This window comes from Aythya ferina (genome assembly GCF_964211825.1).
Source record: "Aythya ferina genome assembly, chromosome: 1".
Classification (NCBI taxonomy): Eukaryota; Metazoa; Chordata; class Aves; order Anseriformes; family Anatidae; genus Aythya; species Aythya ferina.
Genome location: NC_140296.1, coordinates 113,865,665 through 113,893,195, shown reverse-complemented (window position 1 = coordinate 113,893,195; position 27,531 = coordinate 113,865,665). Strand labels below are relative to the sequence as shown.

The window sequence follows — 27,531 nt, the reverse complement described above, 5'->3', positions numbered from 1 at the left end:
ATATACCAGGGTTAATATATATCTGATAACAGCTTTGGTGTTAGCTGGAACTGTACCAAGGTAAATTATGAAGACAGAGGAGCCTGACTTTTTCCTACTAAGTTGAGCATAAATTATCTTGTGTGTTATGTGCACCCTGAGGACTGGTATATCCTTCCTTTTCAACTGTGGTCTAAATTTTTAACCAGCTTGAAGACTGCCCATTTGCTTCTGTAAACCTCTTGGTGCAAACATTGCTAAGAGTAATTTTTCAGAGCATTATTTTGCAGGAGCAGATGTGTGGTATCCAAGCTCTAGCTGCACAGTGCTGCAAAAGAAGGGTGTGAGCATTCTTCTCAAACTTCAAATGGTGCTTTGGCATTTATCTTCTTTCCCAAGAACCTGAGCATGAAATATAATGATATTCTTCTGCCAGTGCTGGGTAGCAAGCTAAGTGTGACACAGTTGCACACAGCTACTAGTGAACAGAAGTTTTTGATTTTGGCTGTGGTCGGTTGCTGCTCATCATTTATTTCCTTTGATTCATCATGGACAAAAGCAATATGCATTAACTTAACTAACCAATCATCGCACCAATAGCAAAAAAAAGAGAACACTGTATTTTGACATTTTGTCACACATCTTCTGACTTCTTTGTAAAAGGAAAACAACCTTTTCCTCCTCCTGTTCCCCATGAGAAACAAGCAAATGAGTGTTACCAAGATTTTGGTTAATATGAAGATTAGACATTCATGGTGTTCAGAGAATTTTTCAAGGAGCCAAACTGGAATGAAAAACAGAAGCCTTGGGATGATTATCTTAGAAACTCGGGAAAAAAAAAAATGTCCCACACACATGCTTAGCATTTACCTGGGAGGAATTAATCTGTCTCAGTATTGTCCTCCTCATGGATTCATTTTACATGTTTATATCCTAGGAAAAACCTCCTCTTCTCCTTTGTCTATATTCAAACCACAACCAAATCAAGGTCAAACTAGAAGCAGAGTCCTGAACAGAGGAAGAATGAAAAAGCTTACTGTTTCTTTTTATTCGCCCCTTTAAGAGACAAATTCACAATGGAAATACCCACCCATTCACACAGCATGGACTGTATTTTGAATTCCGGTATGTAACAGGTTCTTCTAAACAAAAAGGAAGTTTTCCTGGGAGATAAAGGAACAGCATCCTGGAGGGAAGCTAGATCTGAGACAGCATGCAAAATGGTAGTCTGGAGAAGTCCTTGTTATATTTATTTATTTACATTAATGGAGGCATATTCTGTAAATTCATTTTCTACAGGCAGTTCCCTTCTCTGGCATTTTTCTGCAGAAGCAGAATGATTTAGTGTAGCATATATGAGGACATCTGGGCTTTCAGGTGAAGCTGGGATGGAAGGATCATTAGGTGCATTAGGTGCTGTCCTCTTAGCATTCCAGCGAGGAACATCATTGTCATAAATTGTGTTGGCATACAAGAGCTGCTGTGGGCTAGCCATAGAGCAGTAAAGCAAAGAGCTTTCATCTGAAGCTTGAGTTGTCCCAGCAGTGTGGGATGGAACAGCTGCTGGACTTCTGACCTGTGAAAAGCAGAACAGGGTATAGCTCTGTGCGTATCTGGTTATTGCTTGTGCTCCTGCTAAACAGAGGGCATATAAATTTTACTCTCTTTTTTTTGTGTCCCTTTAAAACTGCTTTTGAACTCAGGTGCATTGGACTCATCTGATCATTGGATTTTCTGCTGATCTTTGAAATAAGTTATAAACCACATGTATCTCTAGCCTTTCTCCATTTCCCTTCCCAAATTCAGTCATGTCTTTCCTTGCCTGATTTCAACTTAAGGAAAAACTGGCTTATCCTTGTGAGAGCACTTCTGTACCACTCATTCAGGCTTTTCCTTACAGTCCTATTAAATCTTATTTACTTTCACCTCCAAATCCCAAACTATCTTATCCTGATTACACCCATTCTCCCATTTCCTGATCTCTTGCCTCTTATCCTCTTTGTCTTGTTACTCTCCAAATAAATCTTTCTTCTTCTCCCCAAATCTGCAAATTCCTCCATAAATTCATCTCTCTCTAAAGAAATCCTCTTTGACATCCATTTTTCTAACCACTTAGAATCTACTGCTTTTAATTTCCTTTCTCCCATCTCTCCCTTTGGGAGCTCTGCAATCTGTTTGGTGGCCTTCAGTCCCTGCCAATACTTCCCTTGTGACTGATAGCTGTCAGCTCCTGTGGCATCTTTCATGTTCTGCCTTCTGCCCATTTAATTTCTCTAGAACTGATTACAAGAGCTGAGTGAGTTGATGTTAGCAACACAGGAAATTCTTTTCAATCATTTTCCTTACTCTGTGCATCATTTGTCTTATGCAGACATTCAAAACCAGGTCAACAGAGGTACATCAACAGATGTACCTAAATTCTTACTGGAACGGGCCTACAAATTAATACATTTTAACAGGAGTTTAGATGCTTAAAGTACTTTTGTGGATACAACTCTCAATTCCTTTCTTCAGCTCAACCAAGGGGATATCTCACACCAGGGAAGTCATTCTGTACAGGCACCAAGAGGGTCACTAAATCTGTCCCTCATCCTACTCCACATTTTATAGTACACAAAAATTTGTTCTCAGTATATGATTATGCAGTTTCAGGTTTCAGTAATGGCAAAATTTAAACATACCAGGCTCTCTAGTCTCTGCGGTGTCAATGGAGTTCTCTTTTGCTTTGCTAAGAAGAAGAAAAAAAAAAAGGATGTTTCAATAAATAAGCATTGAGATGATGCCTTTCTGCTCATGGAAAGAGTATTAACTAGTAAAACAGTCCTTCCCTTATTGAGTGCACCTCAAAGAATAAAAATCTATTTCCAAACTGGATTTAGGAATTGCTGTTCTGATAAAAACAAATCAAAATAAAACAATATGTTTTTAGAATGCATTTCTGTGCTCCTCAGAGCTTCTCTGAAGAGGAATAGTGAAATTTCCAGTGTACTTCCGGCTAGTTTTCTCTCTATTCAGTGAAAAAGCATGGAAAAATCACCAAGCCACCTTATAAGAAAACATGCTAAATTTTTTGGAAGAGGAAATAATTTCATTTTCCTAAAATAAAATAATCCATCGGATTATAATAGGCAAATAATTACTTAATTTAAGACATGGGGAACTCCAAAATCTACTCTTGATTTAGAGCATGGAAGCTGTGTAAGAGTTCCCATAAAACAGGAGAGATTAATACTGTAACAAGTTCATACTTCAGAAAGAAAAGTAAAAATATAGAAAAGTAACTGGGTAGAACTTGATTGCATTTATATGGCTAACAGTCCTATTTATTTCTAAGTTGGTGTTCAAAAAATAGTAAAAAGAATTCCAATTATTATGAAGTCTGAGTATTTGATTTGTTCTCACTTTATTTCCAGTCCTGGTCTCTCTGGAAGGGAACAATACTTAGGACAAATTATTTTTAAAAAAATTCAGTACCCTAACTGGTGCATTTGACAAAGACATCTCAGAAATTAAATGGGGTAATTACTAGGGGATTACAGTAGAGCTTTGAATGGAACTTTAAACTGTGAAAAAAAGTGTGATAAAATACACACTAAAAAAAAATATATGGTAAAATTCCTCACCATGGTGCCTTCTGAGACATGAAAACATGCATATGAAGATGAATGGACAACATAGACCCACGGATACTGAAGAATAAATAATGTGCAATATCTTGTTTTTTCCAGGTTCTTGGGACTCTTCTGATATACTAGTGGTATCTAAAATTGCATTAACATGTATTAGCATAAAATAATAGAATAATATTTAACTTTTTTTTTTTTTTTTTTCAGCATTGCTTCTTTCTGATGCAACTGACTTCTTAATATAACTAAAGCATTCTGTAGTTTGGAACAGCAATCAGTTCACAGGATAACCATCTTCATTGGTATATTACCAAGCATGAAGGTACTGGAAGGAAAAGTGCATGGAAAGTGTCATTGAAAAATGATGCATGGCACAAGGGTGGCAGAAACAAAGGATCAGAATTAAAGCACTGCTCTAAACTTCCAATATATTTTAACGTTATGGTCTGTCTTCTTTTCTGTAGTCTTTGCACTGTAAACAACAGCAAGAACAAAAATAAGAAGCTTTTTGACAAGTTTGTATCAGCTGTGATGAAAATATGTGATGATCAAGCCTGGAAATTAATGCTGTTATAGTATACACCCATGGCATCATTCAGCAAATAAATCACTTTATCAGGGGAAATGCATTAGAATGTAGGAACTGTCCTTGTATCCTACTCATGGGAATGAAAACTGTGTGAGAAAGGTATTCATAATCATATGCCTAATTTATGTTACTGAACTTTCTTACAAATAAGGATTCTTGATGCACAGTTTTGAGGTTTGCTGCCTTCTGATGCAGGAAATGCAGAAAGAGCATCACAGAACAGACAGAGCAAATGAACCCTATATGGGCTTGAGTTGCTGTTCACAGTAGTTGTACTGGTAACAATAACCAAATGTGAGTAAAAAAACATACTTCAGGGTATGTTAAAGTGGTGGTGTACTGTGATTCCTAATGTTCTGTAAGTGTAAGCCATATGTGTCACTGGGGTATTAAAGAGCATGTTGGAAGTATAGATTACCACAGCAGGAGGTAATTTAATTGTCTTTGTCACTGCTATCTGCTGGACAGTTGTGGGCTTGAAAACTGTGACACTTGAGAGACTGTATTTTGTTCAAGCAGGAAGAAAGCAATGGTTCTTCAGCAATGAGTTTTGATTTGTCCTATGTAAAACAACCTACTTAGGAAATTTATAGCAACACAAATTTTTTCCCTCCTCTTAAAAAGGAAATAAGAATCAGAACTTACTTTCTGATGAAGTTGTGATAATGTTCTCAGACTTTTCTGAAAAAAAAAAAATAAAAAAAAAAAAGACAGGGAAATGAATCAGCAACTTGATATTTTGCTCTGCAGTTGTGTACTCTGCACCACACACTGAAGTCTCGACAAACCTCTCCTTTAGCTTGATGGTGGAAGAGGGAACAAAATCCAGCAAAGGGCGCAGTATTTTGGGAGAAGAAGAATGAAGTGCTGGTCTCCCACAGCTGACAGAGCAGTTCTGTGTTTCAGACCTCTGGCATTCAAATAAATAGAACAAGAGAAGAAATATTTTGCAAATGCTTGACTACATCACTTATTCATGGAATGGTATTTGTGAATATAGCATTCTGTAGTCACTCAAGGATGTCTTCTGCTCTTCTCACATCCAAGGAAAGCCTGTATCATGTTATTTGGGGAAATACTGTGTCTGCTATCACATTACAACCATAAATTTTGACATTGCTCCCTTTGCTACAGCATTTCCTGTGTCAATAAACAAGGTATTAAAGTCCATTAACTTACCAGGAGAGGAACTAGCAACAGAACAATTTCATAACTCAGCTACCTGGGGTCAATGGGACACCATAGCTGCACAGACCACTTCATAGCTGCAAAGCAATGTTGAGGAGGGCATACGTGGCTCGCCATAATCTAGACTTGGCATCCCAACTGTTTAAATTCATAGGAATGTCTGGCTTGCACTTAAATCCTTAAGAGCATTTAAAGGTATTGTGGTCTTTCCTGCTCTTGAACTTCTTGGGTACAAAACTATACTTTATTACTCTGTTGCAAGATTATTCTAAGCAAGAGGCTTGACTTTCTATGTCCTCTTTGCTGTTGTGTGGCATTGCCAACTATGAATACATGACCATTTGTATACTGTCTAGTCCTTATAAAACATAACCAGTCTTTCTTTGCTCCAACTAATATTTTTAAATAATCAAGTAGTTCACTAATGGCCATTAGGTGTCAGCAGCTTTGCTTTTCTCTTCCAGATCCTCCTTTTATTTCTTTATTTTGTTCTTTCCCCAGCATGGAGAAGCAGGATAGAAGCATGAAGAATGTGGTAAGTACCAGCACAACTGATCTTGTGCTATTCCTACAACACCAGACAAACTTGTTCGGAGAAGCCATTGTGCAGCATGAGTGAACTTTCCTGTACATGGAATCCATTTGTTTAAAAGGGCTCTTTAGTAACGCAGGGGCCTCACCTTCAACAATAACCTTTATTTCATTGCTCTCGCTGAAGAAGTTGCCTGTTACTGCTTGACAGCGATACATCCCGCTATCATTCTGGTGAATGGCGAAAAACTTCAGAATAAACACAGTGGAATTCCATTCTGCTTTGCTGTTATCCAGCGGCACACATTTATGCGCCTCTATCTTGCACCACTGGATGAAGGGTCTTTCCTTGCAGTAATGGACTGGACAGTATATGATCAAGGAGTTACCAATATTAGTTACGTATTCAGAGTTTCTTTGAACTTGAATTTCTACTGGACAGTCACTGGCATCAAATCCTATAAAAGAAGAAAAATATGAGAAAAATCATAGTGGTGGTGGGGTCTGTTATATGCTCTCCATGACACTGATCAGTTTCTTTTCTCTCTCAGTATGCAAGACTTCTCTTGTCCACTTTCAGATCTTATCTCTGTATGGGATGCTCATTGCAGATAAATCAAGACTTCTTGGTTCCTTCATTTTTAGGAAGATTGTTAAAATCCACTTTCTTCGTCCAATATAAATATCAGTCTATATCTCAGCCAACTCTGAAATCTAAGTTTGGAGAGAAAAAATGTAACATATACCGAGAAGGTTTTCCTGTCATCCTTCTCAAAGATCTTTTCTGTTATTTTAGATTTATTTCAGGTTATTGTTTACTTCACAGTTCTTGATAATTTGCAAAAGTAAAGCTTTTGTTTGTTTGTTTGGTTGGTTTTTTTGGTAGTGATATGTCATAATTGAAATAATGAAAATAATTATAAATATATCCTCTCTCTGTTTCTTCACTTTTGTAAAGGTTTGTTAAACTCAGTGTTCAAACTCTGGTATGTCACCTTTACTCTGGGTCTTAGTATTGAAAGTCTGGAGCTTTTATTAAAGATTTATGTTTCTTGTAGTGCTTGATTTCTTTGGATAAGCAGAAGTAATAAAAACTATGTGATATCCAACAGCTCCCTATCATCAGAGTGCTTGTGCACTGAAGAGAGTGGTTGCTAGCAACTCTAGAGCAAGAAATAGTAGGTGTGTCTGTATCTTCTAATTGGTAGAAGGGAGTGGAAAAAACAGTAAAGATTTTTAAGAAAAGTTTTGTAGGTAGGAGAAAGGCGTATGGGAGGAAATAGCAGTGTGGAGAAGGGAAGGATCTGTCTGTCAGCAGCCAGTGCTGTTTCAAGGGACGGAGCCTCTGGGCCCCAAGGTGGCATCTAACTGTGATGTCAAATGGCTCAGGAAGACTGTCTCATCTGCAATGCCAGAAAGGATTTTTATACAAGTGGTGCAGCAATTCTTGTGAATACCTGGGTGGTATATTTAAGAACTTGGGAAGGTCATATTAAAAATCTTTGATCAGATGACCTCTACTTTGCGAGCCCTTTTGCTAAAAATCTCAGACTATTCCACACCAGAAATAAATTTTAGAGCATTCAATAATAGCGAGTTTTGAGCAGAAATGTATTAATAGCGTTCACAGTAGGATAGCTAGCACTTTGCTGCTGTTGGTCAGCATTTAGCAAATTCTTTGCATTCACTTACAACAAGGTACTTTATCCCATGAACTCAGATGAACATTAGTTTTGTGGGTAACTGGAAAGCAATATGTCTTATGGATGTTACCTATTGCTCTAAAGCATTCCAGTTTTCCCAAATATCTATACCAACATTTGCCACAATTTTATTCCTTCATCAGCTGGTCGTGATTATTCACCATGCTAGTGTAACTACAACATAACTACGTTTGCTAAAATTATGTTTCTGAAGCAAAATTTCCTGCCACCTAGTGGATCTGAGTCCAATTCTCTTGCTTTCTTCGCAAGGCCACTTGAGTAACATGTCACTGAGCTTGGGGAAAACAATGCGGGAGATCTTCAATTGTACTTGTCACTGACTGAGGTAGTATTTCTGCCTGCCCATGATTTCTAGGCAAGAGTCCTCCCATCTTACTGACCAGAAGAGGCTCATTACGTGATATTGCTCTGTACACACCTGTAGATTTTTAGCCTTCATTTCCATCTGCTGATGCAGGTGAAAGAGTTTGGCAGCCTTCTGTCAATTAACCCCAGTAAATAAAGCCTCCTATTCTTGCAGGGTTTTACTTCACAGAATCACAGAATCACAGAATGTCTAGGTTGGAAGAGACCTCAAGATCATCGAGTCCAACCTCTGACCTAACACTAACAGTCCCCACTAAACCATATCCCTAAGCTCTACATCTAAACGTCTTTTGAAGACTTCCAGGGATGGTGACTCCACCACTTCCCTGGGCAGCCTGTTCCAATGCCTCACAACCCTTTCAGTGAAGAAGCTCTTCCTAACATCTAACCTAAAACTCCCCTGGCTCAACTTAAGCCCATTCCCCCATGCAAGACCATACTTGGTCTTGCATTTCCTCTAGTTTGTACTTTTTTATCCCCTTCTCAGTATAGCTGTACGCTTTGGAGAAGAGATTTAATTTACTCAAAATTTATTTAAATTTTTAGTTATCGTTTGTGAATCCCTTACAAGCAGCCTGTGGATGGTAGGTAAACACAGTTATTTGATTTAGTGTTTTTTTGTTGTTGTTGTTGTTGTTTTGTTGTGTTTTTTTTTTTTTTTTTTTTTTTTGGTAACGGTTTTGCTTTTTTTTTTTTTTTTTTTTTTTCTTCTGTCAGTTAAGTAGGATCTTTTTGAACTTGCTAAATAGGAGCTATACAAGCTACTGATTGCTTTTCAGTACATATTTGTACAGCATCCTCAGGACCTACAAAAAGACCTTTCTTTTAGAGGTGTAAAATGAATGGGCTTTAGGTTGCCTTCAAGTAATTTTTTTCTTTTCTTCCAATGACAAAACAATGATAGGAACACGAAAACCAATTGTAATTGCTTTTTTCTTTTTTCTTTTTTCTTTTTTTTTTTTATGTTCTGTGACTTTTTAATGAAAAAGAATTAAGAAGTATTTATTTAGGCTTTAGGAAATTGTCAGCTAGAATTATTATTTTATAATATAGTGTCTTTAACAACCAAGTGTGGGAATTCAGAAAGAACACACCCCATAATCTCTTGTTAAACTTTCTCATCTCCCAAAACAAATCCCATGTAGCAAATAAACTTCATGTGAATAACAAACAGTGGAAAAAAAAAATACTTGTAAAACTGAAATATTTTGGACCTTTTTGCTGAGTAAAGTATTTAAGACAAATTTTAAATTATCTTCCACAGATTGCTGGAAGGAACATTCAGCAGCGTTAGGTCTCAGTGAAGATTTGGGATTTAAATAATAATATAAACCGTAATCTCTGAGGCAAGAAGAGATGTATATTTCTTAAAATGGAATAAAAAAAATCAATAGCTGATAAGTAGAAAGAACCTTTTGCATTCTGTTTATTGATTGTCATTTGATGGAAACACTCAATAAATCTTATTTAGTGAATAAGCACAAACATGGCTAGGAATACTTTTCCCCTTACAGTGTTTTTCTGTCCTGCTGTGGTTGCTGAGTAGTCAATGTTAGAGACATTATCTGCCAATTATATTGTACATGTGCAAGCACATTGCAAAATGTATTGAATTATGCTTTCATAGAATGCTGTTATGAGTAGAGACCTGAAACCAACTACAAGGCTTTTTATCAAGCCTGAAGGTTTCAGTGTTTTATAAATATATGTATGTATGTATATGGGTGTTCATAGTAAATATTTGAATGGGCAGTTTTCAAGAGGATAAAAGAACCTGTAACATGAAAGATTTATATATCACCTTCAAATTTACAGTACATGGTGAGATTCAATTTAACCAAAAGCAAATTTTATTTTAGGTCACTTGAGCATGTTCCTGGATAGGCTGTGGCAAGCCAAGCTCTACTGAACCTAGGATTAATTTTACAGGTAAGGAAAATCTGTACAGTGTACTGCTAGGATAAGAATTTCAGGAGAAAGCATGTATAATAATGAAATACTTGTGGCATTATTTTTTTTTATTAAAATCATTTTTATTTTTTTCCTCATTATCCTTATGCTCTAGAGAATAGCATAGTCATTACATGATCTATTGAGCAAAGATTATGGGAGACAGCTTTCTACTTATCTAAGTCAGCCCATTAGAAGAAAAATATAGCTAAAAATTGAGCTTTCTAATCTTTGTATTCTAAAAGGTGTCATTCTCAGCTTGTCATCTAAGAACTCCAGTAAACTAAGACTTACTGATTGGAATTTCAGAGACATTTAGTTTTAAAGGATTTATCTTTTTTTTTTTTTTTTTTTTGTTTTTCTCTGCTGTTTTGAAGAGGACTAAGGGGTGAGATAAAATGTCATACGCATGATTTCCGAAGGCAGATAGTGGCTGAAGTATAAAATGTCAATCATTCATGAGAAATAAATGGCTATATTTAGGCTCAAATCTGACTTTTGGGTCTATCTGTGACCACAGTGAAGCACTAGCAACAGTTATAGCTCAAGTCTAACTCTCTGGGAAGATTCTAATTCCGATCAGATTATAGCAAAAAATTATAGCAGAAAGTGCATTGATTTGTAGGGTTTTTCAGGTTTAATATGAAGTTCTTCATTACTTCTAGCAAAATTCCTTTAGAATTTAACCAAATAGGAAATAGGGTGTGAGGAGGAATCATGGAAAAATATACTCCCTCCTTGAATTGAGAAAAGATGTACTAAGGGAGAGAAACAATACAGAAGACTTTGTAAGTGACTCCTGGCTATAGGTCTTTGTCAGATTTCCCCCAGTTTCAGAGAAAGCTTTCCAAAGAATGATTTAAAAATATTAAAAAAAAAAAAAATAAATTGTGATATATGTAAAATGACTAAGAATGTTATTTAGCTAACAGAAATTTCATTTTGATCCTTTTCAGTTATTTTGCCCCATGACTTAAAAATACAGCTATGTAATATTTTATTTTATTTCTTTAAATAACAATTCCTTGATGAAAGCTATGTAAGTGCAGAAAACACACTGTTATATTTTAATGACTGGAACTTGGGGATGTAGAACTTTGACTTAGCTGAATGTTAGGATGTGCAGACTGTGCTGCACAGCAGGCCAATAGCGAAGGTGGTATTTGCGGAACTGTCTACCAGTAGTGGACACGTGCACATACATAGTTATTGGCTGGGGCTGCTTGGGATGACAGGGGACTTTCTGGGTTTTGTTTCTGTCATTATAAAATGCTGCGTTGACTTCATGTATGCTGTCTAGGCTACAACCACCACTTTCAGTGAAACTGGGTGGGAACAACCTATGTTGTCGTCTTTCAAAAGAGACAGTGTTTATCTGAACTAAAATTATTGGGTGTGGGAGGAAGGGAAGGTCCATCTGTTTGTAAATTATCAAAATTTGTTTAGTTCTCCTTCCCTAATATAACAAAGATTGGCTTGGCATTAACTTGGTATATGAAATCTGCCACTGTCAACTTGGTTTCTGTAAGGAGTTCAGGAAACTTTAGGTAGATTTGCAACAAGCGAAGCTTAAATAACTTGTCTTTAACTTTCAGTTTACTTTTTAAAAGCAATAAAAGTTAAAAAAAAAAAAAAAAATGGAAACCTGTGGCTAAAATGTAAATACAGAACATTGATTTGAATGTGTATATATGTATTTATAGAGAGAAATTGGCTTGCAAAGTTTTTTTTTTGTTTCGGTTTGGTTTTGTTTTTCTTCTGTAATTCTCCTATAAATACAATTCTGATATTTGTAGTAATGTAAAACTGCAGAAGGAATTAGTATTGCTCTCAGAGGACCTCAAATCATTTTGATGTAGATCAGAGAGTAAAACCTTGTGGAGTAGATCGTATGTAAACAAGATTCATGAAGTAAGCAGCATAATACAAATAGTATTCTGTTTTAAAAACTCTACCTAGGATCCTGGCAGATGAATATGGGAGTTCACCCATTATGTTAATAAACTGAACTGGACAATGCAGAGAGGTGACTGTGAGGAGCTGATAGCACAGGCGGGCATATTGAAGTGAATAGAAACAGTAGTTAACTTTTACAAGGCGAGAAGGCTTCGATTGATGTAGAAAGGAGATGTTAAGCACTGGATGCACCACCTTCAGAAGGATGTTAGTTTAGCCACTTGGAAATGAACTGTAAAGCAATTCAGTAGTGTCCCTGAGCTCAGACCACACTCTGATTTAAGAAACAGCTGCGTCTAACTGACCTAGTAATTTGTGTCTTTAAAGCCAAATATTTGGGTTTTCCTTCCTAGGCAGATGCTCCAGATGTTCATTTAACCTTTCCTGCAAGTATTTATGATGTATTTTATTCATAAAAATGCTATTTGATGCTATAGGTTTGCACAGTCAGTCATGCATGTCAACTAAGCTTCACATAGCTTGTTCAATTTGTTTATGCAATTTTAATGGTGCCTTATAACAGATGTTATTTTGATAACTGTATTGTTTGATACACCTGAAATGTACCAAGAGCATCTGAGTGCGTCCATGCCAGTAGCTATTATCATATGTATATGGCTCCCTTTCTTTCAATAGTATCATTTATGTCTCCTGTATGAGAATAGCATGGAAGAACTTGAACCAATATAACCTCTGCAATAAAAATAAAACTGGGAATAAATTGGGCCCAGTGTAGTCCTCACATCAGTCTGAATTAGGAGAACCTTTCCATTTAAAAACTATGAAGGTTTGAATTTGAAAACAGGATCAAAATTAAGACTGAGCTAAGCTAAACAACCAAAGGTATTCTTACTTATCTGGTAAGGACAATTTGACTGTGAATTGCATCTGGTTTGGAGCTAGTTGAAATCCTGGATTTCAAGTAAATGCTTGAATGCTGTGGCCCCTCTTGCAAGCAGAGCCTCTGGTCATGAAACAAGATGCATTCAGTCCTCAAGTACAAGAGTTCTGGTCTATCCAGGTACATAATATTTCAATTGCTGTCATAATCATCTCTAATCACATTAGACGTCTCAGACATAGCAAAAAAAATAAGACAGAGATCATCTCCAAGGTACATTAAGCATTGCTTTGGTTTCTGTTTTTTTCCCCTCAATGTTTAGTAACTACAAATACGTTAAATTATAAGACCTCATCTTACCGTAAACTTGATAGTTGCTTTGAGCCAGCATTACTAGAAGGAAATAGGGTAAGATACTTTTTATCAGCGTGACTGGAGACTTCATTCTCTGGGCATGGTAGATGAGAGGTTCCTGTAGGTTTAAAAAATGCAGTTCAGATGGCCCCCTTGCATCCTGTTAGGTTTGAGCTGATTCCCTTTTCTAGCTCTTCTGTCAAGACAGTGCAGAAGAAAGGGGTGGGGAAGCAATATAGTATGCAAAAATCTGATGGGTTAGGCGGTAGGGTTTTCTTTTTGTGGCTGAAATGTGAACTGCTTGATCATTTAACAACATATCAGAAGCAATCTGCAATTCAAAGCAAAGCATCTTAGACTGTATGCAGAGCCAGAGAAGGGCGAAACAAATAGAGCCAGTGATTTTTAGTTTTAAAAGATGCTCTGCACTTGAGACTTCGATTTTGCAAGCAACAATATACCAGAAGTAGAGTATGCATGGTAGTATATTAAACTAGTTCAGTCTTTGTGTATTACTCTAATTCAATCTTAGTTTGATAAAAGATTATCAAATGAGGAAGCTGAGCTGTTAGATGTCAGAACCAGATGTCTGAATGGTTTTAATTTATATAAATTTATGATAGCCTACACTATGAGAGATTGAGTCAACTATTTCCAAGCCTTAGCATGCTCATGATGTTAAAGCCAAGTAATGAGGGTTTGGATTTTGTGTGCTCTTTTTCAGCACTCCACACTTTTCTCTCTAAATATTTATAAAACACCTGAAACTTCTCAAAACTTCTAAAATTACCTAATGCAGAGGTTCTTCATAAAGTTAGAAGCAAACAAAGGTTGAACAGGAATGTCACATACAGCAATTGGAATGCTTCATGAATTTGTATGTCATCTTTGTGCAGGGGCCATGCCAATCTTCTCTGTATCATTCCAGTTTTAGTGTATATGCTGCCAAAGCAAGAACCACTTCTGCTTATAATGCAAATACAACCACAAATAGAAACCAGGGAAGAAAATACTGCAGTTTTAAAATCCTATGTTAACATAGATGTTTGTTAGAACATAGTGTTTATAAGTGCCTGGTCCGGTCCATGATGTTCATGAGAATCATACTGATGGCTGTGAGGAAATAGCCTTACAAATATTGCAAGCAGGTGTAACTGAAAAATCTTTACGAAAAAAAAAATGGAGTGTAACTCCACCCACACAGCAGGAGTCCACTGAAGAGAAAAATACTAGTAACGCAGATCACAGTTCTGAATAGCAAAGACATCTAGTGGCTGAATCCATAGCCAGCTTGGACAGCAGAACTGGTCATTAAGGGATGTGTTTCTGTCAGTGTAATTTCTGGTTGTCTTAATGCTGAGTTAGGGCAAATTTTTGCCAGGAATTTCATATCAGTAGTTGATATCTAATTTTTGCTTTCTCATTAGAAAGATTAAAGTTTAATCAGGGAGCAAAACAATCATGTAAAATAATCACTCAAAAATAGGCAAATAATGCTTAAATTTCAAGTTTGTTTCTTCTGTTTTGATGAGAACCAGGAAAGACCTTGAGGGACAGGGAAGGGGATTCATTACTATGGTTCAGATACTTATCTTGATAAATAGCCCTAGGGCATTTCTAATGTTTTGGGTTTTTTTGACCCTTGTAATCTTTTTGGAGTTTTAACCCTAGCTTTAGGTAACTCATGCTTGTGGTTTGATCCCTATTTATGCTATTAAACGTTTGAGGGGCTTCCTCAACTGCCTACAGGAAGTGGGAGGGTAATGTGAAGGGAAAATTGGTAACCGGCTTGGGCTGAGACTTTTGCTACTGACTCGTTTTTCAAAAAGGCAAGGCTTTGTCTGTTCTCTAGGGTGTTTTGAGATTAGATCTCGATATGCATAATTGCTTGTTTGTAATGTCAGTGTTCAGAAATGTAAGATGCGCGCTCCTGTAGAATATCCCATGTTGGAAGGGACACCCACAAGGACCTTTGAGTCCTACTCCTTGGTCTCCAAAGACACATGGTCTGGGGGAACACCCAAAAATCAGACCATGTGTCTGGGAGAATTGCCCAAACCTTGCAGGAGAGGTGAAGATGGTCTCAACTGCAGGAAGGAGCACGTGTTTCCTGTACCATATGTAGGTGATTTATGAGAATTTGTCACTTTGTATTATTAATAGTAAATATCTTAGGCACTCATCTATATTTTTGGAGCCCTTTTCTTGAAAATATTTTGGCAAACGTGACTTCTATTATCACTGCTTACATTGCATTATTTTTTATTTCCTTTCTGTTGAACAGTAGTTTTTATTTTTTGTTTGGTTGGTGTTGTTATTGAGATTCTGCCTAAAGATGTCAAAGAACTTGATTTTTATCATATTTCTTGTTAAGACTTTCTTACCTCCTTGAGACATTCCTGGAAGCTTTTTTTTTTTTTTTTTTTTTTTTTTTTTAAATGGCAATAAGTTAGAAATAATATTTTTAAAACATATATTTAAAAAGTAATTTATATTCTAATTTTTAAAATAGTCCCTTAATTTGAGGCACTACAGTACCAAGTTCTGCTTTAAGCACATTTCAGAGATTTTGCTGTATATAAAAGCAAATATAACTTAAACATAAAAATATAAAAAACTATACCATAGATATAAAAATATAAGGTAACTATTTACAAAAGAAAGGAAGGACAGTCCTAATCTGACGCTGTAACAAGGAGAGGGAGGAGCTTATGTGTTTAATTCAAGACGTGATTGTTTGAAGATGGATGAAAAAAATGTCACTAGATGGCACTGACTTCCACTGTGTGGTAACTTTGCTATATGCAAATCAGACCTCAGCTGAATCCTAGCAGATAACACATCTTTCAAGAAGGAAGATATTTCAGTGCAATACAAACGCAACAATTGGCACAGTTGTGTGTGTGCTGAACACTTTTGTCAGAAGGGTTTCCAAGAATACAGAGCCAAGTTTGGACAGTCTTAACATCTGAGGATTGCTGTTAATAGAAACTTTCTTCACCTGATTCAGTCTACTTGGTCGTGTCTGTTTCTTCTTTACTGTACATAAACAGGGGGAAAATACCTCAGTTTTCCTTCTGACAAGACTGTGTTCTGGGTTTGTTTTTCCCTTTTTCCAGGTAGTAAGGCATTGGCCTCTGATCACCTACATGGCATTTAGATAGTGGTCTCCAGTAAGTCTGCTGAAAATTACCTTCATAACACTATATGAAGAAGCTTTAGTATCTTCAAGAAATGAAATAATTTAGTCTCTCAGCAAACTTTTTCCATCCAGCTACTTGTTTGTTGCTAATGATATGCAGCTCGCAGTACATGTCTCTGCAGCCTGTTCCCATCTCATATTACTGCAACTCACTGCTAAATGAGGGATCGGTTACTTCTTTTCTTTACCAGCTTCTCCCTTTATCACAGTGAGGCTTTCTGCATCTCCCTGCTCTTCCTGAGCAATTTCAGTTTAAGCAGATGAGCTAGGTTTCAATAAATTGGCATGTGTGTATCTTGGGTCAGGTTCTACAGTGCAGGCTGAGCAAGGGCCTGTTGACTTTTGGCAAGGGGTGTCAGCTCTTTGTTCAATAAAGTGAAGGTTAAGAAACTGCTCAAGGTTTTGTTGTATGTAAAATGCCTCAATAAGGGTAAGCGCGGATATTCCAGCTATTGGATGCATTTTATGGTAATGACAGGTTTCAGAAATAAGGGGAGAGAGGAAGCAATTTAAGGCTAATTATGAAAGAATTAATGTAAGGAGGTCTCATTTACTGAAATATTTACTGTAGTGAAATCTAATACTGAATATGGGAGCTATTTTGTACACTGAAGGACAGATAAAAAAAAAAAAAAAAAAAAAAAAACTCTTGAGGCAAGCAGTATATAAAGAAACCCTAACAGCCTCTAAAGGTCCCAATTATTTTTTTCTCCAGCTTTGAACAGAAATGCTGAATGATACTCTCTCTCCCCTGCATTGCTATAAGATACTTATTGGTTAACTGAAAAAAAAAATTCCTTATTTTCCTCAGGAATATAGTGGTTCTTATGGAAGGGAAAGATCAGATCAAGTATCCACTGAGTGATGGTAGGAACTGCCTGATGAATGTGTGCTGTTATTTTAGTGCATGGAGCACATGATAATACAAGAGTACTGGTTGCTTCACTGCACTTAATTAGCCCTCTGATCTTACATCCTGTCCCTACCTGTGCAGTACTGAGCTGGAGAAGACACAGAGCAAGTACCGATATACATCTAAATAAGGAATTTAAATTGCTTGGGTCATTTGGCTCAGCTGACGACAGGCTTTATAGACCAGCTGAAACCAGTAGTCTTCCTTATGGCCTCCTCCAGCTCTAGCTGAGATCTTCTAACAAGATGGATGTTATTTTGCAAGACTAAATCTTTATTTTTTTTTCTGTTCTCTGAAACTGAAAGTGAGCATGGAGTTGGGACACTCAAAAGCTCATCTCAAAGGTAGAAGAGACCACAATGGGTATTTGGTAATCGTTTATAACTTATATTTTATACTAAATTTTCTATTTTGTACTTAATACAATTCTATATTGTACTTGATCTGTAACACTTAGGATTGGTCTTGAGGCTGCCCTCTCACAAGCCTGAGTGACAGCTGCAGAAGCTCTCTATCCCATCTGAGTCTGCACCTTGTGCTTGTGAGATGTGCTACCCCCTGCTTTTGAATACGAAAGTAGTGTCCTTACCACTGGAAGACCCATAAATTCCAAACCCCTTGTAGTCAGTGAGAAGTTGCGGGATGGGCAGAAGAAAATCCTTACCTGACTTAAGCAGAACTTCCATAGATGGTCTATCCTCTAGTCTCTGCTGTCCAGCCTATGTAAATGACAAATGCCCAACCTAATTACTTTCAGGCCACATTTCTACTGTTAATTATCGTTTATGTAGTCCTACTGCATCTTGGATATGGGTTAAATGTGATTCACTTAGGAAAGTAAACTGTCATTGTAAGAATTTAGCAAGGCTGAGTTAGCAAACTCTAAATGAGTTTGCTAACCTCTAATGAGTTTGCTAATCTCAGCTGATTCTGCAGCAGCTTCCACACACATTGTTACTGATGCATTGATTCAGCAACTGTATGTAACCTTCTTTCAGAGAGGAATTACCCATGCAAGAAAACTTTACGAAAGGGTATGTTTACTTCTCTTGTGCTTTTCCATGTGGTATAAGGGCAAGAAAAAGTAGCCTGATCTAAAGGGGCTGACATCTAAACATGATTGAGAGTGGGAAATTAATGATTAATAAACTCATGAACCAAGAGGCTGCAAAAGTCTCTCACTGATCTATCATGAGATTTCATGCCAATCAAGAATTCAGGAAAAGAAACTTGAAAATAATCAACCCCCCACTTGATTAGTTTGACAGGCTGAAGTTTTTGCTTTTTTTTTTGCTTTTTTTTTTTTTTTTTTTTTTTTTTTTAAGTCTGTAAGGGAGTCAGAGATCAAATGCTGACCTTTTTGCAGATAGTTTGGAAGGACCTGATCCTTCCATGTTGCAGAAGCCCTTACTGAAAAGATCTGAAGCATTAGGCAGCTTCAGGATGCTATACCTACAGATGGCTTACTGTAATTTCAAAATGCATAGCAATTATTGCACTCAGCATTCACTTGCCACCGGAGGTGTGATTAGGGAATTTCTGTCACAAGAAAAAGTCACATACGTGACTGGCAACAGGGATTCTGTACATTCAGTCCTGAAACATACTTCAGTGTGATTGTATAGATGCATCAACAGTCAACCTGCATCAAAACAGAGTAAAAGCTAGAACAATGGCATGGGCGCATCTTTCCCTTGCAATGTCACCAACCATTTCCACTGCCTTGCATTACTGTTATATTTGAACTGCCACAGTTTCTTTATCTGCTTTCTTGTTGAAATAAGAGATCATGCATAAATTCTATGAAAAAGGAATTCCTTTATTTTTAAAAAAGGACCATTTTTCCATTACCAAATGAAAACTTTACAAAGTAAAGTATTTCTCTTCCAATAGTATTTTAATATAAAAACTTAAATCACTTTCTCTGGTCTTTCTGCTCTAACAGGAAGCCCGGTGGCACTGCAGGAGACTGAACCCAGATAGTTTCAGCCCCACTCTAGTACCTGATCACAGGTTCATCACTTGTTTCAGTAAAACCAGTTCTGCGGCCACTTACCAGAAGCAAAACATCCTTTAACATCAAAACAAAAATACAGCATCTTCACTAGCCCAGAAGAGACTAAACTCTAATAGCATTATTACAATGAGAAGCTTTGTTAAAAAAAAATTTATTTTGAAAGTTAGACACAACCTTAAAATTGTACAAAGACAACAAGCACTCAAATTACACAAAAAATTAGCAGTGAGTACAATGCGAACACAGTAACAGTGAGTCTTGCCTCTCTTTATATGCAAATATAAATAGAGTTAATCCTTGTCAAACTTCCAGCTTTTTTTTTTTTTTTTTTTTTTTTTCCCCTCCTGAAAACCAGCTCATTATGCTGCAAAACCTAGCAGGGAGCATTTCACTGTTCAGTTCAACAGAATTGTTAAAAGGGGCTCTGACTAAAAATAGTCCTTCTATCATGAGAATATCCCATACTTTGTAGAACCAAGTTTCTCTCTCAATTGAACAACAGCTTTCCCTTTCATTATGTCCAATGTGTCACCTCCTCTAAGGACCTGCCAAATTACAGGCTTCAAGTGTTTCAAAATACTAGAACTCACGTTTGTTTTTGTTTTTTTCAAGAACACGCATGCTGAAACTAACATGGTGCATACACGTAAGTAGTCACAAAACAGAGAATGTTCCTTTTGTCTGGTATTTTACTCTTTGAAAGTATTGTTCTGAGAAAAGCACTTCAGAGACATTTTAGCTGTGAGTTGGCTAAAATAATGGAAGTACATGATCAGAGTAGGGTTTTTTTGTTGTTTTTTAAATTACGCTTAGTTTCAAATATATTAATAAAATCACCTGGAAAAAAAAAAGTATCCCTTATAGCCTGTCCCTTTCAAATGCGCATATGACAAAAAGTAGAAGCTGCTAACATCCTCCCTTTACTTTTGAGAGTATTCTTTATATGAAATAAATGGAAAAATAACACAATGTTCTTGAAGAAAAAAGCAAAACCCCATAGAGATTGTTAATCAACGTAACCACAGCCTCTGTGGTAGGAATTTGTTATTACTTAGTTTTAGACATACCAGAAAACCTCGGCTGTAAGTCTTCCCTAAGATCAATACTAATTAAATCAAGGTTATGCTTTATCCAACCACGGCCACAGCAGCAAAATTATGGTATGAACTTGACTATTTGCAGGACTCAGTTCCAAGACTGAGTGGAACCATTTTTACTTTAAAAGAAAACAACTGTAACTGTCTTGTTCACGATTCGGGCTATGTCCATGAATATAAACTCACTTATTATTCTTTCTAGCTTACCTAGAACTAATTTATTTTCAATTGTTTTACCTTGTTATATATTGCATATAATCTGGTAATCTTGACTTTCACGAGGCTTCACAATTTTTTTTAACGTAAATATTCCACTAGTAAGACATCACTGTCCTACAAACTGCTGTGCATTGCAATTCATTTAGTTCCATTCAAAATCCTGCTGATTTATTTCCAAGCTCTTATAAGTTGGTAGCCTATGGCTACACTGATAAGGTTCCTTACCAGGCTCATATCCTCTCCAGTAATTCTGCATTAAAAATACATTGAAGCTAGAGTAATTTCTCAAAATACTTACACAATTGTATTCTGTATGCAGAACCTAAATTTACAGACTACTTTGTAAGTTGGGAATAAGCTTTTGATAAACTAGGTGGTCAAATACTACTTTGCCTTATTGAGGATGACTGACTATTTTTTTTTATCAAAAGCTGTCGATACCACTACCTTTTATTTTCAATTTATTTCTTTATTTTTAATGTAATGGGAGGAGTATAGGTAATGTTATCATTAGGTTTTTCAAAATATCTGTCAGTTTGCGGGTCCAAGGAAAAACATACGTTCAATTCTGCCTGACATGGTTATGGGGTGTAGCCTGGAAAGTCCCATGTTCACAAAGACTGAGCTAACTAGCTCAAGTCTGTATCTTTTAATCACACCATTCTCTCAACACTTTTGTTTAGTGGAAGCCTGTTTTCTCTACACTTCTTTGTTTCTTGTTTGCTTCAATTCTAAGATGGCATTCATAAGGTGAAAAAAAAATTAAAGCAAGGATATTGTTTCACTGTAATGAGACAGCAGCTGTAAAAGAACACGTTAAATTATTGTCAGGACAGAAAAGGCTATTGGCAGTGTACCTTTCACTTGGCTTAAGAAAATTTATAACAGTTCTAGCCCAAGGCAGTTCATGATCTTAAGCAAAACTCAAGCTTGTGCAATAGCAAATGATATTTGGGAAGGCATATTTTAATACCTAGGATTAGAGAAAAAAAAAAAATCACTACTGTTATTTGCCGGAAGTTCTAAACCAGCAACCAGTATCACTGACAGGATTTCTGTGACCACATCAAGTCCCACTACTTTCAACAGGGACAAAAGGTGCACTGGGGTACTGAATACCTGCGTGGTGGTACATGTGGATAGGCAGCCTTCTGCTTTTTACTTTTGTCCATTTGTTCAAACTCTTCACAAAGCAGGAGACCTGGCTATAACCTAACACCATCTGCATTCCTTCAGGAGCTAATTGCATAAAACCCAGCTGTTACTAAGTATTATAAGTTTCTTTTAATCCAGCAAAGGAGACTCTCCTCTAGAAACAGCACGGAAACAAAATGAGCAGGTCATTTTGTCTCTTTTAGCAAATACTTAGTGTTGCTGTAAATATCCTGAATAAAAGAAATAATGAAAAACAGATGCTGTGAAACTCTACCAGGGAAAGGAAGCTGACCAGTACTACTGGCTCCGCTTGAGGGAGTTAGAAGCATGCTTACACCGCTATACCCACTGAGTGGAGGATTTCTATGCTACTTAGAAGATGCTTGGCACCTCCCTGAATCCAGAGCATTTAAAGAAAATCTAGGACAGGCAGAAGTTGGTCATAATCCAACACTTTGCACAATGCTCCCTCCTTCCATTCAAAAACTTCATAGCATACTTATGTGGAGTGGACTATTTGGCATAATCACTTGGAATAGCTTAGTAATAGCTTACTAGATTTGGGAAAGAGTATTATTGAAAATTTTCAATTTACAACTGTACTTTTTGCCAGTTCAATAGCTGTGATCTTGGCACAGAGTAAGAAATATAGTCCAGGTGTACAATTCCAGTATAGCTTCAAAGTATATATGCATTCCTATTTGCTTGTACAGCTATTGGATAGCCTTCCTTTGTGGTAACTATTCTGAAAACTATTTTAATAATTTTTACCTCCTTTTTTTGAGGTCAAGGCCAAAGAAGTAGAGTACCTTCACGGAGAGCTGGAGGAGCCTCTTCTCCTGTGCACCCTAAAAAGCTCACTCAACTCCGCTATTTAGTGCCTCTCCCACACCCAATTTAGATTCGGCATCTTTTGTCCTGCTGGTAAGAAAAAGGCATTTTTCCCCTCTACTAAAATCTTGGTCCAGTGTAAGATTCATTTGACAGCAGCTGCACTGTAAACCACTCTGTTACTGGTTTGTCCATTCAGCTTCCAAAGATTGGCACTGGAACCGAAGGGAACGTGTTGAACAGAGAAAAGGAAACACTGATTTAAAAGAGCAGGCATGGTAAACCTTCAAAACTCCTGGCTTTATGAGAATAGTGGAGTTCAAAGGTCAGTACACAAGAACAGCTATGTAAGCTAGATAATGAACGCATCCACAGTTCCATCAAATAGGGTAAGAATATTCTAGAAGAAAAACATTTCCTGGTTTAGATTATAAGCCAACTTGATTAGGAATTTGCAGTAATCCTCCCCTGAAAGACCAGTTATATTTAACTAAACATTCTTAGAGCTTCTTGCATTTCAAATGCGCAGCACTTCTTGGTCACTCATGGACAGGATACTGGACAAAGCAATCCACTGACATGATTAACAATTCCTACTGCGTCTTCTTCCTTGCATGCTAAGATGCATGGTTTAGGTAAGTGAGGTCCTCCATCCAAGTGCCTTTTTCTCAGCGTCAGTTACAGCTGGGCTGAGCGTAGACAGGACGTATACCAGGCACCTTCCCCACGTTCAACACGAGTTCTACGTCAGCGTAGCTCTGAAGCCTACTGCAGGGTTAGCAACAGCCTGTGGCATACCGCTCAGTTCACAAATAGATTGTCATTTCTACAATAATACAAAATAGCTTGTAAAATCAATATGTAACACTGTATATATGCATGAATATAAAAATAAACCACACCATCAATATGTAAAACTTCACAACGATGATGAAAACAGTCTTCTTCTCAACGATCTTCGGTGTTGATGAGTTGGTTCTCATTGTCATACCCGTCAGGCAGGTATGCTTTCCTTAGCTGGTCTGACTTAGGTATCGAGCTACCATTCTTGACGTAGCGAGACAGGAAGGCTCGCACAGAAGGATGATCGGCCTTCTCGAGCGGAATATTTGCTTCCAGGCACATTTTCACAAAGTCCTGGATGACGCTGGTTTTCTCTGTTTGGGCAGTACTGTTGCACTGAAGGGATGCCGTCAGAGTCCTTTGCTTCTTCCTGATGTTCTGTTCCTCAAACTCTGCCTTCCGCTTTGTATGCGTTTTTGACTTGAGGTGGTCGTTGATTGCAGACTTGCGAACGTGATTCAGAACCACATTGCAGGAAGTACAGAAGAGTTTTCCTCCATCCTCATGAAGCTCGCTGCCAAACTCGGTTACGCGATCCTGAGGAGTTACATAGAGAGCAGTCTTCGAGCGGTTACGTGATGGAGCGGACTTCACTCCAAACCGTTCCATTGCTGCCTGCAGTGAGCTCTACCCAAAAAGCTGAAAAGAATAACATAAAACGCTGTTAAAGCATGCTGATGATTTCAATCAAATAGTATTAAGTGCAGTCTAGTCAATATCCAGCATAGTGCTCGTTGCCATCTAAAAGCCAATTACATGTAAACCATTTATGAAACTATCATTGAACAGTTCTACAGGTCTCCAAATAACTTTGGAGAGGGAAGTTTGTCAGGGGTCAGTGTAAAATATTTTTTAGTTTCTACAGGGACAGAGCTCAATGGAATCCTTAAACTTAATTTGTTCCTCAATAAAAGTCACACAAATTTAATGTTTTTTTCATCAAGGTGGTTTTATCCAATATTTTTTGAGAAAAATGGTGCTTTCTCAATGTTTAAACAAATTTAACAGTTTACTAGTTATGCTGACTCACTATTTTTCCATTGACTTCCTGAAAATCTATGTTACTTCTGTTAAAAAAAACTCAGGTGTCCAAGTATCAGGCAAGAAGTCCACTCTGTCCCTTACAAAGACCAGTAAAAAGACCTAAGCTTTGATGGCACTCACTTGGGAGTACCCTTCAATTTTGCCCCTGCCTCAACCCCTAACTAAGACTCAAAGACTAACTTAGAGGCCTAACTTAGAGTCAAAAGTGAATCTTCTTGTCACTGCAACCAGAGATTGCAAAGAAACTGCAACAAAAGCAGCCTACTGTGAACAGAAACTTGAATATGCACATTTCAATTCCAAAGGAAAACCATTTTTTTCCAAAGAAGACAACAACTTCTCTATGAAAGGTAACTGATGCATAGACGAGACAGCTGGACTGTTTTGAACATCACTTTAAATTATGTTATTATCTAAGCAAGCAGTAACCTGGACTAATGTACTAAAATCAACCAGGACCTATTTCTTTTCTTTGTTGTTGGAAAACGTAGGAGCTGGTATAAATCTCATCCAGGATAATTTAAATCTTTTTTCAAAGTAAAGCTCTGTTCAGGTTTGATTTTTTTTTAAGCAAAATAATAATTGACTTAATTTTCTACCTACTTTCTACTAAAAAAAAAAAAAAAAGGGTTTCTTAAGAATTCCATGGCAAATATTCTGAGGAAACATAACATGATGGCCAACACTTATTTATGGGTATGAATGACTTCAAGGAACTTAGTATTATCTGTGTTGATTACAAGAAGGAATGAGCATCTGAATACCTCTAGATGTGCTACTCTCTGCATTTACTTTGTTACACACATGCTGCTGTTGCAACATTTTAAAAATCCGCCTTTAAAAGACCGAATTTGCCGACTAACTTGTTGACTAACAAGTTGAGCTTGTCCAACTTTAAGGATTGAATAGTTTTTGCTGTTCAGAAGGCCATTCGCTTGCTCTGGGAAAAGGGTAAACAAACAGAGAATTCAGTCCTCAAGACAACAAGGACACGCATCGCTCCACTAAGAGATGACAACCTTTAGTAAATGGGAGCCAAAGACCTTGCTCTTAGGTATTTTCTTAATCATTTTTTTTAAAGTAATTTGCAACTTTCCAGGACCATCAGCCTTCAATGACACTGCATAATGAACGTGAATGTTTAAGATAAGTTTTTACATTCTTTTGGATCTATCCACGCAACTTTCACAGGCAACCTAGTTTCCTGAAATCAAAGTTTCAACAAGCCTTACCCCAAAATAACGCTGCCACTCAGGAGTTTGACATGTCAGAACGAATGATCTCCGAAACCGGGTGCCTGCAGTTACGCTACATCCAAATTAAGAACGGCAGTTCTACGAATAGCTCAAATAGTAAAAAGCGGGATATTTTTTTCCAGATCTCAAGGCTTGGCGTGGATTCTCAGGTATGACTGGGTTCCTGCGCGGGGGGGAAGGCGTGCACCCAGCCGGCCTATTCCCCACCTATTCCCCGGTGCACTGGGAACCGCACCGAGGCTCCCGGCAGCAGCAGGAGCCCCGCGGGGAGCCGCGGACCCCGCTCCCCCGGCCCCACTCGCGCGGGCGGCGAGGCGCTTCTGCGGCTGCGGGGGCTGCACCCCGGGCACCCCCTGGGGAATGGGGGCGCCTCCTCAGCGCCGCGCCCACACCACACACACACGGGTCTCTGTGTATACACCCCGTAACCGCACACCCAGCGCCCCCGCCCCGCCCCGCGCCCGGCCCCTGCCTCCCCGCTCCCCCTGAGCGGGGACCTCGCCCGCTCCCCAACGCCCGCCCCCGGCCCGTCCGTTACCCGCCGTTAGCGGCCGTTACCGCCGCGGCCTGCCCGCCGCCGCGCAGGCAGCCGGCCCTACCCAGGCTGGCGGCCGCGGTAGGCGGGCCCTAGCAACCCGCCTAGCAACCGCCGCCGGGGAGGGCGGGGCGAGCAGGGAGGCCGGCGCCGATTGGCTGGCGGCGGCGGGGCGGCGGGGAGACGGGCGGCCGGCCGGCCCAATAGCGAGCCGGAAGCGAGGAGGCGGGGCGAGGAGGCGGGCGCGGCCGGACGTGAGCTGCGCGGCGGGGAGGGCGGCCCTTCCGGCGGGGCAGGGAGGGGGCCGCTGGGTACGCGCAGGGCGGCGGGGGCAGCATGGCGGAAGACGAGAGCGACCAGGAGGCGGAGCGCCTCAGCGAGGAGCTGGAGGCCCTGGCGCCGCCCGGCCCGCCGCCGCCGCTGGGCAGCCAGGCCTACTGCCGCCGCTTCTGCCAGGTGGGCGGCAGCGCTCGCTTTGGGGGGCTCCCGGGGCCGGGGGGGAGCCCGCACGGCCCAGCCCCGGGGCGAGGGGGGTGGGGGGGGGAGGGGGTGCTGGGCCCTGGGGTGCGGGGAGGGGCCTGAGGGGGGGGGGCGCCAACAGGTTGTGCTCCCGGCCGGTGCCGCCGGCAGGGTGCTGGCTGCACACGGGGTGGCACCCGGGGTGTCCCGGCCGCGGTGCCTGCCCTTCGCCGAAGCACACGGCCTGGGCGATGTCGGATGGAAGCGCCTCGTTGCCTCAACTCCTCGGCCGCTTAGCGCTGCGCCTGTGTTCTTCCATTTCAATAAAGGGGCTTCTCCGTTACTGTTTTCTGTTCTTAATCCGCAGTGGAACACTTAATTGACAATTTGCTTATTGCGGTTGGCATCTGGAACTCTCAGTGTGCTGCTCAGTGAGTCTCCAGGTTGCTTTTTGGTTTCATCTCAGTCCTCTTAAACAAATTTTTGAACAGACAATAATATCCATTCTGTACGGGCTCAACACATCCGTTTTGACATCTGTAAGGCCAGTAAAAAGAGCAGCGGAGGTTTTTGGAAGTATGGGGTAAATCACAGAATCACGCGGTGGTTCTGTAAGTCACAACTGCATTTCATGAAGTTGGCAGGTCGGAAGGGTACACAGGCTTCTGTCAAGATTACAAATTCTATCTTAGGTTTTTCAAGCCATACTTGCTGCATGTTGAACTCATGCTGACAAGGAAGTGGAGGCAGGGTGGTAGTTTTATATATAATGCCAATCCCATGTCATGGACAAAACTAGGAATTAGTGGGGAAGAGGACAAGACCCGGGGTTAAATTTCTCTATGAAATGGTTGTA

General features: G+C 38.9%; 4 protein-coding genes across 36 annotated transcripts in view; 2 read left to right on the top strand and 2 right to left on the bottom strand.

Moving 5' to 3' along the window:
- LOC311443675 (OX-2 membrane glycoprotein-like) overlaps positions 1-6,970 on the top strand; it is a 50,613-nt gene extending 43,643 nt beyond the window's left edge. For 18 of the 28 annotated variants that reach the window (XR_014697395.1, XR_014697400.1, XR_014697402.1 and 15 more), the window contains one exon: positions 3,813-6,970. The gene's annotated coding sequence lies outside the window, so the exon portion shown is untranslated. The remainder of the gene's footprint in view (positions 1-3,812) is intronic. The other 10 variants (XR_014697394.1, XR_014697398.1, XR_014697401.1 and 7 more) reach the window with 2 other exon arrangements.
- Positions 1,217-13,319, bottom strand: BTLA (B and T lymphocyte associated). The gene is made up of 6 exons (XM_084534136.1): positions 13,111-13,319; positions 6,063-6,371; positions 4,840-4,875; positions 3,603-3,740; positions 2,661-2,707; positions 1,217-1,555 (listed from the first exon to the last, which is right to left on the bottom strand). Exons 1-6 carry the CDS (start codon positions 13,193-13,195, stop codon positions 1,229-1,231), a joined length of 942 nt encoding a protein of 313 aa, XP_084390262.1. The 5' UTR covers positions 13,196-13,319; the 3' UTR covers positions 1,217-1,228.
- Positions 13,320-19,017: 5,698 nt separating this feature from the next.
- CGGBP1 (CGG triplet repeat binding protein 1) lies at positions 19,018-26,309 on the bottom strand. Of its 4 annotated transcripts, none has more exons than XM_084534259.1 (3): positions 26,220-26,263; positions 25,658-25,769; positions 19,018-24,020 (listed from the first exon to the last, which is right to left on the bottom strand). In XM_084534259.1, exon 3 carries the CDS (start codon positions 23,988-23,990, stop codon positions 23,487-23,489), a length of 504 nt encoding a protein of 167 aa, XP_084390385.1. In that variant the 5' UTR covers positions 23,991-24,020; positions 25,658-25,769; positions 26,220-26,263; the 3' UTR covers positions 19,018-23,486. The 4 variants fall into 4 exon arrangements, with proteins under 4 accessions (XP_084390385.1, XP_084390386.1, XP_084390383.1 ...); XM_084534260.1 differs by having other exon boundaries at positions 25,658-25,759; positions 26,220-26,235; XM_084534257.1 differs by lacking the exon at positions 25,658-25,769 and having other exon boundaries at positions 26,220-26,309.
- A 239-nt stretch (positions 26,310-26,548) lies between these two features.
- The window catches only part of ZNF654 (zinc finger protein 654), a 35,062-nt gene continuing 34,079 nt past the window's right edge, over positions 26,549-27,531 (top strand). For 2 of the 3 annotated variants that reach the window (XM_084533649.1, XM_084533648.1), the window contains exon 1: positions 26,549-26,672. In XM_084533649.1, coding sequence (XP_084389775.1) covers positions 26,553-26,672 — 120 coding nt within the window. In that variant the 5' untranslated portion in view covers positions 26,549-26,552. The remainder of the gene's footprint in view (positions 26,673-27,531) is intronic. The other variant, XM_084533652.1, reaches the window with a different exon arrangement.

Bases quoted from the DNA above. Each gene is read 5' to 3' on its own strand.
- CGGBP1 (XM_084534257.1), bottom strand. From the start codon at position 23,990: ATGGAACGGTTTGGAGTGAAGTCCGCTCCATCACGTAACCGCTCGAAG.
- BTLA (XM_084534136.1), bottom strand. From the start codon at position 13,195: ATGAAGTCTCCAGTCACGCTGATAAAAAGTATCTTACCCTATTTCCTT. The intron at 3,741-4,839 runs GTAAGTTCTGAT...ATGCAATTTTAG, and splicing joins TATCACAACTTCATCAGAAA to ATACCACTAGTATATCAGAA. The intron at 2,708-3,602 runs GTGAGGAATTTT...TCTTCTTCTTAG, and splicing joins ATGTCTCAGAAGGCACCATG to CAAAGCAAAAGAGAACTCCA.